At 40.9% G+C, this 19930-nt stretch overlaps 1 protein-coding gene across 2 annotated transcripts in view; it reads left to right on the top strand.

The window, feature by feature from the left end:
* Positions 1-412: 412 nt before the first annotated feature.
* USP10 (ubiquitin specific peptidase 10) overlaps positions 413-19930 on the top strand; it is a 33069-nt gene continuing 13551 nt past the window's right edge. Inside the window, exons 1-7 of one of the 2 annotated variants that reach the window (XM_063141538.1) lie at positions 413-516; positions 11991-12059; positions 12486-12546; positions 14591-15613; positions 18565-18656; positions 18962-19071; positions 19861-19916. In XM_063141538.1, coding sequence (XP_062997608.1) covers positions 496-516; positions 11991-12059; positions 12486-12546; positions 14591-15613; positions 18565-18656; positions 18962-19071; positions 19861-19916 — 1432 coding nt within the window. In that variant the 5' untranslated portion in view covers positions 413-495. Of the gene's footprint in view, positions 517-11990; positions 12060-12485; positions 12610-14590; positions 15614-18564; positions 18657-18961; positions 19072-19860; positions 19917-19930 lie in introns of both variants that reach the window. The other variant, XM_063141537.1, reaches the window with a different exon arrangement.

Below are 19930 nucleotides of genomic sequence, written 5' to 3'. Positions count from 1 at the left end.
GCTCATGCGCAGCTTGCTCTCCGAGGTCTAATAAACTGCAACTGCGCAAACCACGCCTCCTCTTCGTTGAAGCGACGCATGCGCTTCGCTGCTGCTGCTGCTTCAAGCGGCGCACGCGCAGTGCAGCCCCTTCTCCTGACCATGCCTTCCTCTTCTTGTCGAGTTCGCCGAAAGAAGCCTGCGGCCCGAGCAGCCGCGCGTGCGCAGAAAAGCATTTCTCTCCCTCCCTCCCTGTCAAGCCCCACGCGGGCACGCTGAAGACACACAGAACGTGCGTGCGGCGCGCGAGCCCTGGAGGCGCGTGCGCGCGCGTGTTTTCGCGCAGGCGCAGCTGCCCGCCCCGCCTCGCGCGGCCTTCCCTCCCTGCTCGTGTGTGTGTGTGTGTGTGTGCGCGAAGAGAGAGAAGATGGCGGCGGCGGGGCCAGCAGCGTGAGGCGCTGAGGTAGACGCCGAGCTCGCCCTCGCCGCCTCACCCCCGCGGGGACCGGGGCCGCCATGGCGGTGCACAGCGCGCAGGTAACGAGCCCAGCCCGGCGCCTCGTCGCTTTCCCACCGCCGTGAGGGGATCCCCGGCCGGCCCGGCCAGGCCTCTCCTCCCTGGGGCGGGAACACGCTGCCTGTGCCTGGCCAAGGCAGGGCCTACCCCGACGATTTCTGCAGCCTCATGGAACCGCGTGTGTCATGAGGGCGGCGGCGGCGGCGCAGGAGCCTCTCCCCGCTAGGCCGCCTCGCCCCGCCTCGCCCCTCCGTCGAGGCCGTCAGGGGCGGCGGGTGGTCGGAGCGCAGCCACCCCCCCCCCGCCGCCCCAAATACTCTAGAGAGAGAGAGGGGAGGGCGGATCCGCGCCTCCTGCGCCCGACTCGCGAGGAACACCACCCGCTTCTCCCCACAGGAGTAGCATTCCTCCAGCTTGCACATTGGAATGAATGGCGCTCGTTAGCCTCAGAATCCATTGATTTCAATAAGTCTACTCTAAGGAGGAGTAACGTTGGATACCATCTAAAACAGACCGGAGTGCTGGTGGTGGAGGAGGAGGAGGGGAAATAAATTGCATTGAATTCGTTGGGCGAAAATATTTTTAATATTTTAATAGCCCCCCCTCCCCCCCTCAGGCTTCTTTTTCTTCACCTTTCTTTTAGACTCCCTAGATGAAAACACATCAGGCCCCGATTCTCTTAAGGAGGGTTAGTCAGGAGTAAAGGTCCTGGGGCCAAGCATGGAGGAGCCTCTTTTTTAAATAATAATAATAATAATAATAATAATAATAATAATAATTCAGTTTTTATTCCCATGGGGAGGGGTGGTGTTGCAGCTTTGCTGCCTTGATTCCCCGAGAACTTTCACACGGGAGTAAATCTCGCCAATGTTCAGCCCGTGGGTGGGTGTGTTTTTCTCTCCCAGGTAAGTGTTAGCATTGCTGCAGTGTTACAGTTAGGTCCTTTATGTTTTTATATGTGAAAATACGAAATTCAGCGATGCAGCGTTTACTTCCATTGCTGTGCACTTACTCGGGAGTAAGTCTCACAGAGTTCAGCTGTGTGACCTTTTATTCCCTGGTAAGCATGTGCATAGGGTTCTTGAAACTTTGCAGACTGATCCTTGGTTTGCTTGGGAGTAAGTCTGCCTGGCTTCAGGCATAGAGCTTTACCTTCAGGTAAGTATATGCATGGGGTTGCTGCAGCTTTATAGATTGATCCCTGAGCAGTTTACGACCAGATAAAGCACACTGTTCCTTTATGGGGCTCTGTCCCAAGTGCATATGGTTGCAGCCTCAATCTTCATTGCTGATACATAGCTTTTCTTTTTAATAGTGGCTGGTAAATAAGTTAGAAAGAAAGAAGCGGCCACCGTTCAGATTAAAAAAACGCATGTAAAAGGCAGAGGAACCCTGGAAGTAGATATCACCTTCTCTTGGGGGAGGGGGGGAAAGGAAAAAGTGCCAGGGTTGGATTGCTGTAAGTGTTAACCTTTAAGCATTTGCTGATCTGAACAGTATCAGTGGTGACTTGCATTCATTCATTCTTTCCTTCATATATTCACCTAAGTTTTCTCTCTCTCTGCTTACAGTTGTAGACATCATGTTAGGGGACTTGGCTAAATGCTGTACTTTTAAAAGATTGTATCATCCCCTTTCAACATAATGGAGGGTTTGTAATTTCTTAGTCTTCCCCCCCTCTCCCCACCTACATGCACCTTTTTATGGATCTATATTAGGGTGATATTTTTATTAAGCCAACTTTTAAAGATCACAAAAAAATGTGCAAGCTTTTGAGATCTCCAGATCTCTTTAACAGCCAAGATATTACAAAAAGATTAGGAACTTAGAAAGTTGAGTTATACTGGGTCAGACCATTAGTCCATCTAGCCCATTATTATGGATGCTGACTGGAAGTGGCTCTTCAGGGTTTCAGGCAGGATTTGTTCCTAACACTATCTGGAGATGCCAGGCACTGAATCTAGGACCTTTGCATAGCATGTGCTCTACCACTGAGCAAATGCCAGGTAAGGGAGTTGAGGGAGAAGGAGAAAAAAAGGCTGACTTGGCACTGGAGTCATAAAGTCGGAGTCTTAGGATGAAATGTTGGAGGAGGAGATTGCAGATATTGAGCTGTGTTTAATATTTTAATACATGTTGATCTTTTAATCAGGATGAGAGTAAAACACATTGCACAGGTAATAGTTTCTGTTAGATTTACATTTGTTTGTAACACACCGAGGATATGTAATATTGTAAAGAAGGTAACTGGGAAGATACCCTTTGGTCATGGAACTTGGATCTAAAGCACATATAGTCAAAATTTCTTATGCATTGAGGCAGGAATTGTCCAGATCTAGCCCTTCCTGATAATATTGTGACTGCCGAATGTAGCCTGCACTCAGACTGAACGGGAAGATCAGGGGGACGCTATGTTAGAGGAGCCTGAAGGACAAGGGAATAGTTTTAGCAAAATGAAGTTGTATGACTTGCATAAAGCAGCTGTGGATGAAGGTGACCCACACCCCTCAGTACCCAGCAAGTTTGACCTGTAGAAAGATACCTTTCTAATAAGATAATCAAGTTGACCCTAAGGATTCAAACAAGGTTATCGCTTTTCAAGAGAGAGAAAGTCGTTATTTAAATGCCACCTTAACCTGTCTCATTTCACAACTCCAGACTTGGCTTAGGGATAAGAATGGAAAGGAATTTGTGTTAGTCCTCAGGTCTGATACCTATGAAGAAGTGCATGGACTACATGCAGGTAATTTCCTAGGAAACATTTGTGTGGGGTAATGCAGCAGTAAATGGAAAATACTGGCTGAGTTCGGACAACACGCTAATCAATGGTTGTTTCCCATTCTGTTCCTATTACCCCCCTCAGTTGATTAGCGTGTTGTCCGAACTCAGCCTCTGTTTTCTGGGTGGAAAAATAATGCCAATAGCTGCACATAACTTCAGCAAATGTGAGGTGCTATTGCAGTGGATTTGTGACTTGCAAATATAACTTGAGTATTTTTTTTTCTAAAAAGATGTGTATTTGAAACTGAGATGCATGCTGATAGTTTCTACACCAAATTGGAATCCAGCTATGGAATGTTGGCTGGTCCATTTTGTTCTAGATTGGAAGTCTGCATCATCTATTCATACTTGCTTGTTACTTCATTGATAGGATCTAATTCTTGGCTTTGGATCTGTAATAAAAATGTAAAGTCTGATCACTGCTTTGAAAAAAATAGTAAAATTACAAACCATAAATGAGTTCAGGTTTTCTGAAGTGTTTTACTGCTACTGCTTTTTATATTGGTTTAACACTTAAAAATACTTCAGTGTCTGCCCTTGATTTTGTCCTCAGTTTGTGAAGTAAGTTGATCCATTTTACAGATGAGCAACTTGTTCAAAGTCAAACATTGTGTCCCAGTCAGACACGGGTTATGCATGAAGGTCTAAGCCCAGTTCTTTATCCAGTAGATATTATATTCTAATCTCAGTATTACCATATTAGTTGACAATCATAAATGCATTTTAAATCTTATTCTTTGGATACTCAGTAGTTACATTTTCTTTTCAGTCTTATAATTGTTGTGAGTAACAGTTGCTGCCAGATGAGCACACAAGTGGCATTTATTGCCTGCCTACTTGACTCTGACAAGCCTTTTCAGCTGGTTGAACATCTGAGCTGTGCATGTAGCTGCCAGGTGTTGCTCTGTATTTTAATTCAGGTCCGTACTAATACAGTTTCATGTTCAACTTGAAAGGAACAGAATTGGGAGTGGTTGATATCATTGGTTAAAGATTCTATGCAGCTTTAAGTCAAAAGGAACATGACATGTTACACACAGGCAGTGTGACACATTCTACTGTTGACAAAGTTTTTCCAAGGTTAGGAAAACATCTCTAAATCTTCACCCAGTTAAATAACATACCAGCACTGTTTCTGAAGATCTAGCATATAGACCCAGTGTAGCTGTAATGTTGCCTGATCTTCTAACCTTGATTTAAGATACCCAGAGCACCACACAAGCTTGTGTGGTCTATCCCATCTTGAATGTGAATTCACCCTTCCCCTTAATTTTGGATGTTAGCTATGGGCAGTATCCAAGTCGACACTAGCGCTCACATAAATCACGTTGTACTAGCAGAAATGACCTCTAGCACAACGCCAGTGGTGTTAGCTGGTGCAATGAGTTTTCCAGCGACTGAATTAGTTAAGAGAATGGGCAGTGTTATGCCTGCTCTGGTCCATAACGGGGAAATGAATACAGATTACAATAAGCCTTTCAAGGCATAGAGAAAAATGCTTATTTGAAATGTTCTCATTCAAAGTGTACTATAAAGTTTGATGTTTTGAACACCAGAAGCACATTGTGCACTTGAATCACAAGCTTCTTAAATAATTGGATTAAAACACTATCTTTGGATTCAAAATTCCAATTCTTTATGAGGCTTTGATTCTGCTTAATGTCTCCAGCAGAAGGTATCCAGATTGTGTGTATTATTTTGGTGATAAGCACTCAGGCTTGTCCCATTCCAGAGGAGGCTATTGATTATTTTTCTGTACCAAGCCGTTGTAGTGCAGTGGCTGGATTTGGATAGGAGAAACCAAGGTTCACATCACTACTTGGCTATAAAGCTCATCAGATGGCCTTGGGCAAGACACAATCTCACCGCCTCATCTGTTTTACAGGGTTGTTAGATTTTGTTTCTGCCAGTGTTTGTTTGTGAAAATCTCTATTCCTGTGGTTTTTCCCCACTGGTTATAAGAAGTCATTTAGGAAAAATCAGTGACCAAAAATCATGTGGGTGTAATGGTGACCAAACTGACTTATGAATATACAGATCTTTGGCGTTTGAAGGAATAACAACAACAACAACGACAACAACATTGCTTTTAGAAAGTTTGGAGCCATTATCTTAGTACTGTAAAGTAAAGAAACTTTTAGCTTGAACGCATAGATAGATGCAACAGCGCTTGGAGACTCCAGTGTAGGAATGCCATTAGTTAAACATGGCAATGGCATAATACCTTGTGGAAAGTAAAAGGCAACTGGTAAAAGTAGGAGCAGGACTTTCAGATGTGAAAGAAACAGTCATAGGAATGTTTATTATATGGGTCCTTATCCTCAGGAACAAGGAACTCACATATGTATAGAAAAACCTTGAATTTTCATGGTGGTTGGATATTCTTAATGCTTGTTAAAACTGGTAGTTTTGCAAACCAGGAGGAGATCTTTGATAAAGCTAATACTTAGCAGTTATACAGCACTTGAGGGTATTCAAAGTTCTTTGCAGTATTACTATTCATCCCCATAGTGCAGATGGGGCTGGTTGAAGTTGAGAGTAAGTCATTTTCCTAAGGCTATCTAGGGTGGGGGTTGTATGGCAGAAGTTAGATTTGAATTAACGGGAGACTACCTTATTTGTAGCTCAGTCTGTTAACCACTATATGGTACACTCTCCATTAATCAAGTTCTAGAGGTGCAGTCCCTATAACCATGTTAACATCATAAAACTGTGGCTGCTGTTGAATAAGGTCCCATCTTTCAGCTTCTCACGTGCAGCATCTTTTCAAATACTGTTAGAACACCATCAAGCACTTTATAACTTAGGTGAGATTGCTTCCACTAAAGTAAGTGACAAATGTTCCCTTTAATAGTTTGATCCACAGGCTTGGCTAACTTGCATTTGTTAGTTTAAAGTCTTTGATTTCACTGCGTATTCTTTGGCTTAAAATCACTGTCCGCTAGAAGTTTTGTCCACAAACTACTTACAGTGTTGAAGCATATGAAACTGAGCTTTTCTTTCTTGAATAATCTGGATAAAATAAACTTGAGTTTTTAAATACTATCTTGATTGATTTATATCTTCAGGATTCATTCTTAAAATAGCTTCTCTCTGGTACTCAGGATTTTTCATTCTTAAAATTTCTACTCATTAGGCAGATAAGCCTCTTGTTGTACATGTTAAAAGTTCTTTTTCTGCCCTGATTATGTTAGTAATTGAGCAATGTAGGAAGGTCCGATTTGAAGAGCTATGATAACACAATTACTTTTTTAATTGAAGCAAAATATTAACATCTGCATTCCTAAAACTAAGTGAAAACACTCTTCATGTGTTGAAGCTTAATAAATTTGCTTGAGTTTAGCCTGGTGTTCTTGAAAATGAGTTGCCTGGCCCCTTGGCGTTGTGGCAGAGATATTAGAGAAAGACTGGGAGTAACTGGCTTCTCTTCTTTTAAAATATGTGTTGTACTTGGGATTATGCTTAAAAGTCTATGGGCAGCATTACATAAATAGAATGTTTTATATTTATAAGCAATGTATAGAATGCTTTTTTTCTGCCAACTGCCATGTTGGGAGATCTCTTCCACGTGATACGACCCTCATTTTAAAATTGAAGGGAGCCAGAAAAGTTTGCCAGAATTTCTGTAGCAACATACACAGTTCAGTTTACTGCTATGTACATTCTGCATGCTGTTGTCAGTTTTGTGCAGGTCTGTTTGTAGTAGAACTTGCTGGCTTTGAGCCACTGGATTACAGTCATTTGTCACTTTAATGCTGTTTCAGCAAAGTAGATATTGAGTTTGAAAGAACTGCATTGCTAGAGCTGCAGTTTTTTCAGTTGAAATGCTTTATATATGACCATTTAACATACCGCTCAGGATTAAGGAACTTTGTATGGAACAATAGCGATTCATGGCAGGAGAGTTTCTCGCAATTCTAAAACATGTTTATAATTGGGACCAGAAATTCCCGCTTTCCCTCTACGTAATTCACGTTCTCCAAAAGAAGCTCGTATAAAATGTGTACTATGCGGCAATAGTGAACGATACGGAGTTGTTTAACTTGTTAGATAACTGAAATATTAACTTTTTTCATATTTGTCTAAATCTTATAAAACAACGGTTATGAAAACACCTTGCTACAAGTAGGAGTGTTCCTTAGCTTTTGCAGTGTGGAAAGCTGGAAATCTTACTCCTAGTATCTAGTGTCTATCTGCAAATGTACACATTGTTCCAGCTATGTAGAAGCTTCCACAAAATGTTTCTCTGCAGCAGTGGTTCTTCCTGCTTTTTTGGAAGGGGTGGAACCCATTTGTAGAAGCACTTTGTATGTCATTTCTCTTAAATGATCCCTGTATCTTGTAGAGAATGTCTCTGTGTCTTGTAGAGGATTTTATTAAACTCTGCAGGGCTTTCTCCAAGGTGAAGTAAGAAAGGCCCACATAAGTGCACATCACAAACTGTTACTTCACTGGTGAGACGGTAAGAGGCTTATTAGGTCACTTAGTATCTGATTAAGTTGAAGGTGGCTTGTGTTTGATCAAGATAGAACAAGTGTTGAATGATGTGTTGAAAAAGTTAATGTGTCCAGCAGCATTGAGAGTTCTTCAAATTCCAAGCCCGATATTTTGCCATGCAATACCACATCAGGCCTGTATTCAAAAATAAGGGATGCAGGGAGGGCAAAGATACAACCCACTGGGCCTAGTCGTTACACCGTAGCATTTTGTTACTTGACACTGCAGTTTTAAATTAGCTAATTTTGCTAGGAGCTTGTTCTGGCTCATAATTATTTGGTGGAAAGCCGTTATTACACTCAAGAAACCACTAATCTCCCAACCCTTTCCCCAGGTAATTGTCAAATAAAATAGGTAAAAAGTATTTTGACTTGTTGTTCTGGTTGTAGCTGCCACAAACTATCCTCATCTTCTTTGCTACTTACCCAGCAGGATTTGCAGGTTTTGGAATGCAATACTGCAGATGCTATCTATGCCTGGAGTGGAGTTTCATTGGACAACTCCTCTCACTCCGTGTCCTGTCACCTTCAAATCATCCTGTTTTGATTGTTAACCTGAGATAATAGTTGCAGTTTTTTAAATTATCACATTACAGATGTGTTCAGTTTGTCACTGGAAGAGCTACTTTCAGACACCCTTGACTGGATGGTGATGTGGCAGCCTGGGGTGGTAACCCCAGTGTGTGTCTCTTCCCCTACAGAATTTGACTTAAGTGGGTACACATCCTGTTAAATCAAACCTTTTCATAATAATTGGGGAGCCTGGAAATTCAAATAGTTTAAAAATGCCAGCAGGTATGCGTACCATCATAGGAAATCCAGACCTAGAACAAAATTTAGTTTGAATTTATAGATTTATTTAGGAATGGAAAGGAATAATTTACAAACTGGACTATTATGGGTGCAGGCATTCTAGGTGGTATCATACGGAACAAGAGGTCTGGGTTTCTAAGATAAGATATTGGATTGGCTATACATGTGTGCTAGAATACAAAAGTGGCCAATTAAATTGTATCACTTCAGACTGCAGGTGGACAATAATACTGCTGAACAACTCTAAGAAATCCCCCCCTAACTGTCCCTCCAAATAGGAAGATAGTGCAAGGTCCTATCTCAGTCCTGGTTCTGCTGTGCTACTTTGCACACCGTTTTGCCACTTCAGTATCTGCCCCTTCATTCTACAGCCTGGGTAAGAATAGGCCATTGTTGGAGGGGCAGGAATGAGGAGCTAGAAGATTAGTCTGTAGCTGTGTGTGATTGCAGAGAAAGGTTGTGGGGATATAGAGGGGCAGCATGGCTAGGATATGCAGCCTACCTTCATTGAGATGTGGGATTGGTAGGTAGATCCTTTGCATCCCGTGACATTTTCCTGGCATCAAGCTACCAGTGTGTTTTGTGTCCTTGTGTCTGAATAAGAAGGAACACTTAATCGTGTAGCAAAATAAATGACTTTAACTGGTGGATTTTGTTTTGCTACATGGTCACTCTGCATTGGAAAATCATCGTATCCTTATTAAATGGCCAACACTTACGTACAATGGACATGCTATTTGCATCACAGAAAAATCAGCTACGTTTCTATCGGGATGGTGTTCTGAACCCTTTTTAAGTTTGAGATTCTTTTTTCACAGTTGAGTAGTATATCAAGCACTTAATATATTGATTTAAGCCTCAGAGGGAAATGTGTGTGGGAAAGAGTTTATTTGTGTAACAGCATTTTTAACTGCATGATTGCGTTTTGTGCTTTGCATGACTTCATCTCAAATGTTTCAGGTTATAATTTAGGATATTTTTTGTGAAAGCCAATATTTTTCAGTGGCATAAAATGTCGGTTAAATTATAGCTGCATTTGAAATTAGGTTTACGCCTTAATTAGAGTTGAGAAACTCATTGAAAACCGAGAATGGTTTCCAACATGTTTCAGTTGTCTGATTTATTTTGAGGTGTTGCATAGCTGATATCTAACAGCTGCTTAGTTGGTCCTTAACGGATTAACAATACTTTAACCAAGTTTCAAAAGCACTTTTACTCCAGGTCTATATTTGACTACAAAAAAGCACTTTAATGAGCTCATTTTCAGTTTGGATGGTAATGGCTTTACACCTGCAAAGCAGTGTAGGCATTAGAATGGTAATGTTTAAGTTTTGGTGTTGGTGTTCATACATGTTCATACTTTTAGTGCAGGGAGGGCAGAGGGTCAGTCAGGATCTACAAGTAAATCTCAGATAATTTGCAGGTTTCCAAGTCCCAGTTGTATAACAATAGCAGTAAAACAGTTTTCCTCTAAATGAGGTTAATGAAAAAGACCACTGGGCAGGGAATCAGAAGTGGATTTTTGTGTGAAGAGATTTGTGTACTTGGTTCTGGTACTTGTCAGAGATTTCTGGGCTGGCTCTGAGGTTCCTTAGTTCTTAGCGTATGTCTGTCTGTCTGAACCACTATTTCACACCTGGCAGCAGCTGGTGAATCTCAGGTTTCTAGTAAAAGAAAGAAAGAAAAATGTTCGACAATCATGAAGTCTGCACACACCTGACTTAGTGGCATATTCCCTCCTACTTGTTGAAAGTTCACTTGTAAAATTACTTGAAGGCAATCCTAGAGTGCAGTTTTTCTCTTTATTGGGAGAAAACCCCCAAAAGACACGGCTTGGTAAGTTTCATCAGAGATTTGATTCACAGCTGAAAGTCAGTCATGAACATAGTTTAAGTCTGGGTATGTAGAACATAACACCACTTGTGTGGGGGGAAAGTAATACAATCACTAACCTTTTCATAGCCATGTTCCTTTCCATAAAACTGCTTTCTTCCTTTAAACCTAGATACTCAAATTCTGAATGCTTTAGAGCATGTGATGTCTGCATTATGGTCGGTTTAGCTCTGTAGAGTCTCAAGCACATGGTCACTCATGTGCCTAAACTTTATGCTGACGTTTGGACTCTGAAATAGTCGTCCAGCTATGGTCCTTCTATAGCTCTTGCTGCTAATTTAGTCTGCATTTAGTGTGCACACTGCATAAAGCTTAAGGTGGACAGGAGAGGAGGGAAGTAACTGAAGGATAGAGATAATGTGTTAACTGATAGTTAACTCTTACAGAATGCGTAGAAAATAAACTCTTACAGAATGGATAGGAAATATGGGAGGAAAGACTTGGGGAAAGAAATGGGCATTGAAGCAAGTGTGAAGGGGGAAGAGAGACAGCTTGAATGAATAGAGGATTGGCAGCAGTGAAGACTGAGAACGAACGGGTGGAAGATGGCACATGTACACAAGTTCGCTTGGGTCAGAGATGAGAATGAGGTGAAATAGGCTTGTAAGTAGCCATCCACCTGATCACCTATTGCAAGTCAGAATCTCCTCCAGGGAACATGAGCAGCTTTATACGTTTGGTTTTGTTCTAACAAAGAAGTATATAGCAGACATTTAATGTGCGGACTTTATACTGTTAGTTTTACCCTACCCTGTGCCTGTTTGCATTCTCTTCCCCTCCTTATTGTTTTACTATGATTTTATTAGATTGTAAGCCTATGCGGCAGGGTCTTGCTATTTACTGTTTTACTCTGTACAGCACCATGTACATTGATGGTGCTATATAAATTAATAATAATAATAATAATGAAAGACAGGAGGAGCATAGCAAAAGTGGGGAAATAAAGTATTTATTTATATTTATATTTATTTAAGGATTTTTATGCCGCCATTCAGCCAAAAAAGGCTCTCACGGCGGCTTACAAAAGTATTTCTTGACAGTCCCTGCCCACAGGCTTACAATCTAAAATACATGACACAAAAGGAAAGGGGATTGGGAGGGAGGAGGAGGAGGGGGAAAAGGAAAGCAAATTCAGGCACTACAATCTTAGTTGCAAAAGTACTTCATTTGAGCCATAGCTGCATATTAAGACAGACGTTTAAGAACATATTTTTTAGAAAAAAAGGCCCAGGTGGTTTTGAAATTTAAAAATCTTACAGCCTTATTTTAATTAGCCATTTGCCACTTCAGAAGGCAGTGGTTGGGTAAGTTGTCTACACAAAGAGCTGACAGCCAGAGATCACCCTAATTTCCAGTGAAAGGACTCCTTGTGTAAAAAAATAATAATAAAAAAATCATTTTTAACAAAGACCATTAAAATTCCCAGCAGTTTGTGCAGAACTGCCAGATTGTATCAAGCCATTATCAACTTCAGTTAATTTAATTATTTACAATATGTTTTTACTTTTTAGTACATCTTTGGGGAATTCAGCGCCGCTGAATTTAATGAGTTCTTTGTGACTCCTCGTTGCTCTGTTGAGGTAAGAATGATCTTAAATTTCTTACTGTGAATAAAGTTCTCATTGCTGAATATCACTGACACCCAATCTTGCTTCATTTCAAATTTTGAATGCAGTTTAATTGTCCATTAGTTAAAAGCACTGCTTTCATATGATAGACGTGTGCATTTATTTTATCTCAGTCTTGGTGGCAAAAGGTATATCAAATGGTGAAGAAGGAATCTTAATGGTATGCCAACCTAAATCTTAAATCATGATTAAAGATATGGGAGATTGTGTGCACAAGAGGGGAAAGGTGTGTGTATGTGTGTTTGTATACATTTTTGTATACCCCAGTGGTCTGCTGTCTTAGTCACTGTTAAGAATTGTGGGGGTTGGATTGTTCAGACGCATTATTTGTGCCAAAATCCTCTTTTCAGTTCAGCATTTAATTTATTTCCTGTACAGCTGCCTCCCTACAATGAAACCATTTCATGTGGCCTTAAGTCCACAGGAGAGCTCCATGATGGTAAGAAGCCATTCCTACTTCACAACTGTTTTCCCAACCCTTTTGAAGTCCAATGTATTGCAGGTTCGTTACTTAAGTTCACCTTTGGGGATTTGGGTTAGTTTGCTTACTTATATTACTAACCCAGTTAAATTTATAATGATTCATATTTTACAATTTCTTTAGCTAACAGTATATCCTCCTTCCCCACTACTCACTTAGGATATTACAGGGTTGGTTTTTTTTTAATTTAAAAAATCATCAACTGATTTTGAGTCTTCGTTGGGTAACTATTACATCCTTTCACTATTAGGCTGTTAGATTATTTGGGATTCGTAAGAACTGTAGCACTTCTCGATGTTGAGATCTGTTTTTAAAATTTGAAAACTTGTTTTAAGAAAGAGAATGCAGTCTGAGACCGTTGGAAAAAAATACTTACAAACCAAGAATATAGGAAGTGCTGGGGTCATGACCAGTATTATTATTATTATTATTATTATTATTATTATTATTATTATTATTATTTATATAGCGCCATCAATGTACATGGTGCTGTACAGAGTAAAACAATAAAATAGCAAGACCCTGCCGCATAGGCTTACATTCTAATAAAGCTTAAGGTGATACAGTATACAGTTGCACAGCTGTTCACTAGTTTGTTTACTTCAGTAATTCGTTTACTTATTTTTTACATTGCTGTACCGCTTAATAGCTGAAGTTCTCTGGCAGTTCGCAAAGATTAAAACCACAGAATACAGCATAAAATATAACGACCTAAAATTGCAGTCTAAAAATGCAGCCAGAGTAAAACGTAGCAGCAGTGCAGGGATTTAAAATGCAATAGCAGATTTAAAACAACAGAGCTAAAACCTGGAATGCTGAAATGCTAAAAAGGCACAAGAAAGAGTATGACGTAGGTGCCAGGCAAACCTCTCTAGGAAGCCAGTTTCTTCCTTAGCAGAATTCAAACTTAGTGCGGGTTTTAAACTTTATGACATAATCCTCTGCATGTGTATGCAGAAGTAAGTCCCACTGTGTTGATTGGGTCTAGTCCCAGGATGCAGCATTAAATCCCTAAATCGGGTGGGCTACTTTGATGGGCTTGCGTGGGGAGGTGGGCACACATACACCCAAACGTATTGGGGGCCACATCCTGCTGCCAAACATAGCCAGATTCCCAGAGATTTCCTGGGAGACAAGGCATGCAGGGAACACAACTTGTATCCATGCAGGAATGTGCTCCCTCCAGTTTGCCAAACTTGTGTTTGGTAGGCTGGGTAGAAGTCCCTGGGAAACCATCAGCTGTCTCGGAGGCTGCCAAAATCCCCAGGGTGGGTGGGTGGGTGGCTCTTGCAGTCTATGGGTTGTGTTTTGCTCACCTCTACCTCAAACATTTGACAGTTCTAGGTATGAGATTAAAATGCTTTTGGTTTCTGAGGTTTCCAGGGATTTTTTTACATTGACTTTTAGCTCCTTCTAAAAGGACTGCTACTATTTTTAAATGCTACTTTGTTTACTAATTGTTTACTGCTTTAATTATGTTTGGTAGCTTACTTGACTATTTAAAATATTTCTGGCTTTTAGTTTAACTATATATTTATATCATCCTTGGATGTGAGCATCACATTTTCAGGCCTCTTAATGACCCAGCCTCAGAAATGGGACGAGTGTCTCAGGAGGTGCTTTTCGTTGGTAGAAGTTCTATGATTTTTTTCACACAATGCCAGGCATATGAAATAAACAGCCTTGGAAATCTTTTGACATCTCAGTTTGTGTTGGCCTTGTAACCCTATAAGCGTGAACAATAATTAAGCTATTTTCTGTTGTTGTTTTTATGCTAGGCAGTTTAAAATATTCCTGATTTTTAATTTCCAAGGTAATTTATTGCGATTGCAAAAGCACACACACAAAAAACCCTTAATTTGAGGTGATTAACAGGTTCCTGCAAGCATTTCTTGTATTTATGAAACTGAAAAGCAGCTATTCTTCCTGGCCTCCTTCTATTCTTTTCTCTCTGTTTCCCCATCCCCTCAAATATACTTTGACATTTGTTTTTCTCCTCTAGGGGAAGAGTATCAGAGAATTGAATTTGGCGTTAATGAAGTTATTGAGACAGATTCATCTGTGCTGAATAACAGCGACTACAGTATTTCAAGTACTCTGAATCCTCAGGCACCAGAATTCATTCTCGGTTGTGCACCTACCCAGAAAACGCCCAGCGATGTGCTCAATGAAGCCAACTATAACTCCATTGACTGCCAGTTCACTGATCCTGCTCTTGCTTTGGATAGCGGTTCTAATGCTGAAAACGATAGTTTACCTGGGAGCCTTGGGCAAAGGGAGCGCAAAAAGAAGAAAAAAAGACCCCCCGGATATTACAGTTATTTGGAAGATGCCAGTGATGGCATCATTCCCGCTGAGGCTTTGGTCAACGGGCATGCAAATTCATCAGGACTTAATAGCATAAGCACAGACGATGTAGAACTTTCAGGTGACGTTTCGTCAGTCACTCCAAGGACTTGCAACAGCCCTGAAAATTCTGTGGACTTCGCTAGCGAAGGCGTGTCTGATGATTCGGTTTCTAGTGTGCTAGATGCTACTAGGACTGCAGGGCAGCCTGAAGTATGCAGTGTTACTAATTTGGAACAGTCTTGCGTCCCCTCCGAACCTGGGAGGGACAGCCCATTAAGGACAGCTGTTGTCCAGCCTTATGCTGGTCCTGATACTACTGAAAACCTTGGCGTTACTAATGGACAAACACTTGAATCCTCTGGTGAGGGCACAGCTGCCAATGGGGTAGACTTGCACACTGTGGAAAGCACTGACTCAGACCCAGCTAAGCCTGAGGAGGCTTCATCTACTACTGAGGCAGTCACCCCTGTTTCAGGATCAGTCACAGTTAGTCAGCCTGCGAAATCGTGGGCAAGTCTCTTTCACAATTCCAAGCCCTCTGTTTCCACGCCTATGGCGTATGTGGAGACTAAGTATACCCCTCCTGCCACATCTCCTGTGGTCCCTGAGAAACAGGTTGAAGTCAAAGAGGGGCCTGTTCCAGTTTCTGAGGATCCTGTAGCCATAAAGATTGCAGGTATCATTAATGCGTTGCAGATTTGAGCTGCAAAGATAAGCAAGGTTAACCTGAAAGGGTTTGAAGAAAGTTTGAGTGGACTTAATGCTTAATATGGTACTAGGGTTGACTTTAATAGCGTAACAGCCAGAAAATGATTAACTGGAGCGACATCACTTGTCTTTTGCTTAGTGTAATAGTTGCCAGCTTTTTCTGCGTGTCTTAACTGGTTAAGCACACATCTGTAGACTGATACGTGTTTTCGCTTTCAGCAGTGACAGACACTTGCTCGTCTGTGTGCACACACCCATGCTACTGAAAAGCTGGCTTTGACTGGGCTGGATCAGTGCTGTTCTCCCTTCTAGAGTCAACTTTTTGCCGCTGTGAGCAGCGGGGGGTGGGGTGCGTCTCCATTTGAAATGTTTGCCAACTCAGCACTGTAAATTTGCTGTGTCAGAAGGTCTTTACTTCCGGTATCCCCTCCCGCCCAGAACTGAGAGGGAGGTCAGCCTCTGTCCATTGTGGGGACTGAGGACTGTTTGGGGGAAAGATTGATTAGAACCACCTTCCTCGCCGTTTTGTCTCATCACAAATAATACATTTTACTTCTCTCCGTTGCAAACACTGGCTTGGAATGTACACACAAGTCACTTCTGACGCCTGGGTAAACTAGCACCATGCTGGTACATGCAGCCTGCTCCGTCCTGCTTTGTACCTCCCTTTGTACGAGCAGGTAAAACAGACCAGGAAGCATTAACTTATCATGACATCATGACCCAGCATTTACTGAAGATAATAAACTTTGGGAGCAACAAGCCAGGATTTGTAAGCCAACCACAAACCCATTTTGGCAAATAGTTTTTTTTTGCAGGCTGTTTCATCCTGCAGATGCATTTAGCATGGGATTCTGCTCATTATGCATAATGTGGAGATACTCTACATAACTGACAAAATAGCTCCTCTCCCCCCCCCCCCGGGAAAATGGAGCAGGCTGGTGCTGAAAGTTGCCAATCCTTTATAAATATATAACTACTACAGCAGAAGTCCAGCGAGATGGAGTTGTATCCCCACAGGCAACATATCTGTGTAAGAAATTAAATCTGTTGCAGATGGAACAGTTTTCTGGCTGATAAAGAAAATGATAGAATATTGGTCTTCAGAGTGTAGAACTGCCAGTCTTAGTTCCATAACTTGTCTGCGTCATATATTTTCCTGACACTGGTGTTCATTCTATATTCATCTGTTACTAAATAGAAACCTTTCCCACATAAAACCTTTTTTTTTTTTTTGCATTTTTAATCGCCCAGAACAGTAGTACTTGTTCACACTTGATTCTAAGGCAGCATTTATTAATCTTGGACCTAAATTTCAATATAAAGTTCAAAAGAGTAAATGCATACAATGCTGTCGGGAATGCTTGTAATGATATACGGCATATATATCTGTAATATATTATATTTTTAAAAATTCACTAGAGCTTGTATATCAAACTTGACCAGATTTGGCCTTATTTTCATCAAATACTGATAATCTTATCAGTGGCATTATTCTAGCTGGCAGATCTGAAAACAGGAGGGGTGGCTGAGTCCTGTATATAACGGCAATAAAACTGCAGAGTATAGCATTTTAAAACAGTACTATTGTTTTGGTTGACTTCATGCTGTTCAGACATGGGTGATTGTATTTACAAAGAAAAAAAACCATGTATAGAATAATGTTTTTCTTTTAAATTAGCAGAACATTCTGTTGGAGCTCTTATTGGTGTGTTGATTACATAATCGGAATTGCTTGCATGTTTATCAAGATCTAGCTCTTAGAACCTTATACTACTGAGTAAGCTGAGCCCTGCTTAGTTCCTAATACAGATAAGGCCAGGCATTTCAGAACAGAGTTTGAATATTAGCTTAGAGTAATACAGTTGTAGGGTGACCGTATGAAAAGGAGGACAGGGCTCCTGTATCTTTAACAGTTGCATTGAAAAGGGAATTTCAGCAGGTGTCATTTGTATATATGGAAAACCTGGTGAAATTCCCTCTTCTTCACAACAGTTAAAGCTGCAGGAGCTATACTAGAGTGACCAGATTTAAAAGAGGGCAGGGCACCTGCAGCTTTAACTGTTGTGATGAAGAGGACATTTCACCAGGTTCCCCACATATACAAATGACTCCTGCTGAAATTTCCTTTTCAATACAACTGTTAAAGATACAGGAGCCCTGTCTTCCTTTTCATATGGTCACCCTAACACAACTGTTAAAGTTGCAAGGGACCTGCCCTCTTTTAAATCTGGTCACTCTAGTATAGCTCTTGCAGCTTTAACTGTTGTGATGAAGAGGGAATTTCACCACGTTCTCCATATATACAAATGACACCTGCTGAAATTCCCTTTTCCAAGCAACTGTTAAAGATGCAGGAGCCCTGTCCTCCTTTTCATATGGTCACCCTAACAGTTGTCTATACTTCATTTCACACTGTGGTTCCATAACTTTCCTTGTAACATATTTTAATTCTTGTTACTATAACAGTAAAGCAAGTGATTTAGCATGATTCTGAGCATATATGGGTTTACAGTGCAAAGATGGCTACTGCCTAGTTCCTCTTAAGAGATTTAAATGCCTTCTAAGGATTCATAGTTTAGTTGGAAACCTTGAAGCAGCTCTAGAAAAATACCTTCAGAACATTTGTACAAGTTATAGGTAGTGAATAGCCAACTTGCTGTACATGCATATTCCCAGGAACAGTGGTAGGTGAAGTTATATACCTGTAATGTTTGCCTCACCGATAAATCCACAGAACAATGAATGCTGGTAAGTTGGTGATAAAAGCTTAACTAAATGTCTTGCAGCAAGAAAACAATGTTTGTAAATTCCTTTCTTTGGCCACAAGGGGATGCTAAAATTCTGTTTTTCTTCTTTGTTCAGTTGAAAATAGATTGGCTTTTGTTGATGTGTTTGAATATTTTTTTCATTTGACAGAATTACTGGAAAATGTAAAACTAATACATAAACCAGTATCCTTGCAACCACGAGGGCTGATCAATAAAGGAAACTGGTGTTACATCAACGCTGTATCCTTACTTTGGAAAAAGGCTTTCCACGTTTAGTGTTGTGTATTCCTTGTCCACAAATACCATAGGTTCCTATATCAGATCCTTTAAATGAAGACTAGCAAATAACAGAAAGTGAATGGGATGCAGTACAAGTAGCCAGTGGGTATTATTACGACTGGTTGAATGGCTTCCTTGTAGCATAAAGAGTTTTAAAATTTGTTTTGCCCAAACCCACTGACTGTGTGTGTGTCTGTGTGTGTGCGCTTGCACGTAAAATGCGTCTGGCTATCTTTATTAACTGACTCCTTAATGCAGTTCTGTAGACACTGCAGGCTTTGGTTGCTTGCCCTCCTATGTATCACCTAATGAAGTCCATTCCATTGTATTCGAAATCACAGCGACCGAGCACTTCAACACCAATGATAGACAGTTTGTAAGTAAATTTGAAAGTCAATCATGATGTTTGAACTGTGGTGTAAGTCATCAGATGTGGGTGGGTTTTTTTTATAAATACCGGCACAACTGGTAGTTGAAAAGTTGAAAATATTGATTTGACGAAGCTGAGCATTTTGAAATTTGGCTTTTATAGAGATAGCTTCTGGCTTTAAGTATGCTTAAAAAATTCAGTATTTTTTTTTCCTATTATAAAGCGCTGCAGAGGATCTGCTCAGGAACTGAATCAAATCCACCACCACTTGACGTTTTGTTTGGTTGTCACATGGCACCAAGACATTAAGCCCGAGTTCCCCAGTTCATATGTAACTGAGAACTATGCTTAATACAATCCAGGAATGAAGTTTTGAAGCCAGCAAGTGCAAGAAAAGGCGTGAGGGCTTCAAAAACTATGCATATGGCATGCAGAAGCTGTTTGGCTTCACCATTGTGAATTGATGCCCTGTCCCCTTCAGTTGTGCCACAGAGAAATATGGCTAGTTCACCTCATACCTGCCACGTGGAGCAAAGTAGGTTGCATTTAGTTGCATCAGCTGAGGAGTATGACTTGTAAGACAAGTACATATTGACGCTCTGAAGTGAGACTGCAATACAATGGAGAGAGGTAAACTAGCCATTTTGACTTGTAACAAAACACAAGTTAATAAGATTCACCCTATTTGAGCGTTGTTTTCAGACGTGGCTGTGTCTTTGATCCGGTGTTTCTCGTCGTATCTGGTAACATTTGCTGTCTTAAACTGACACCAGTTTCCTTTTGTTTCTACTTCAGCGTCCGCCTAATGAATGAGTTTACAAACATGCCAGTTCCTCCTAAGACAAAACAAGGTGGGTTGAAAATG

The sequence above is a fragment of the Elgaria multicarinata genome, chromosome 14 (assembly GCF_023053635.1).
Source record: "Elgaria multicarinata webbii isolate HBS135686 ecotype San Diego chromosome 14, rElgMul1.1.pri, whole genome shotgun sequence".
In the NCBI taxonomy this organism is placed as follows: Eukaryota; Metazoa; Chordata; class Lepidosauria; order Squamata; family Anguidae; genus Elgaria; species Elgaria multicarinata.
The sequence above is the reverse complement of the archived record's forward strand: the minus strand, read 5'-3'. Positions and strand labels throughout refer to the sequence as shown.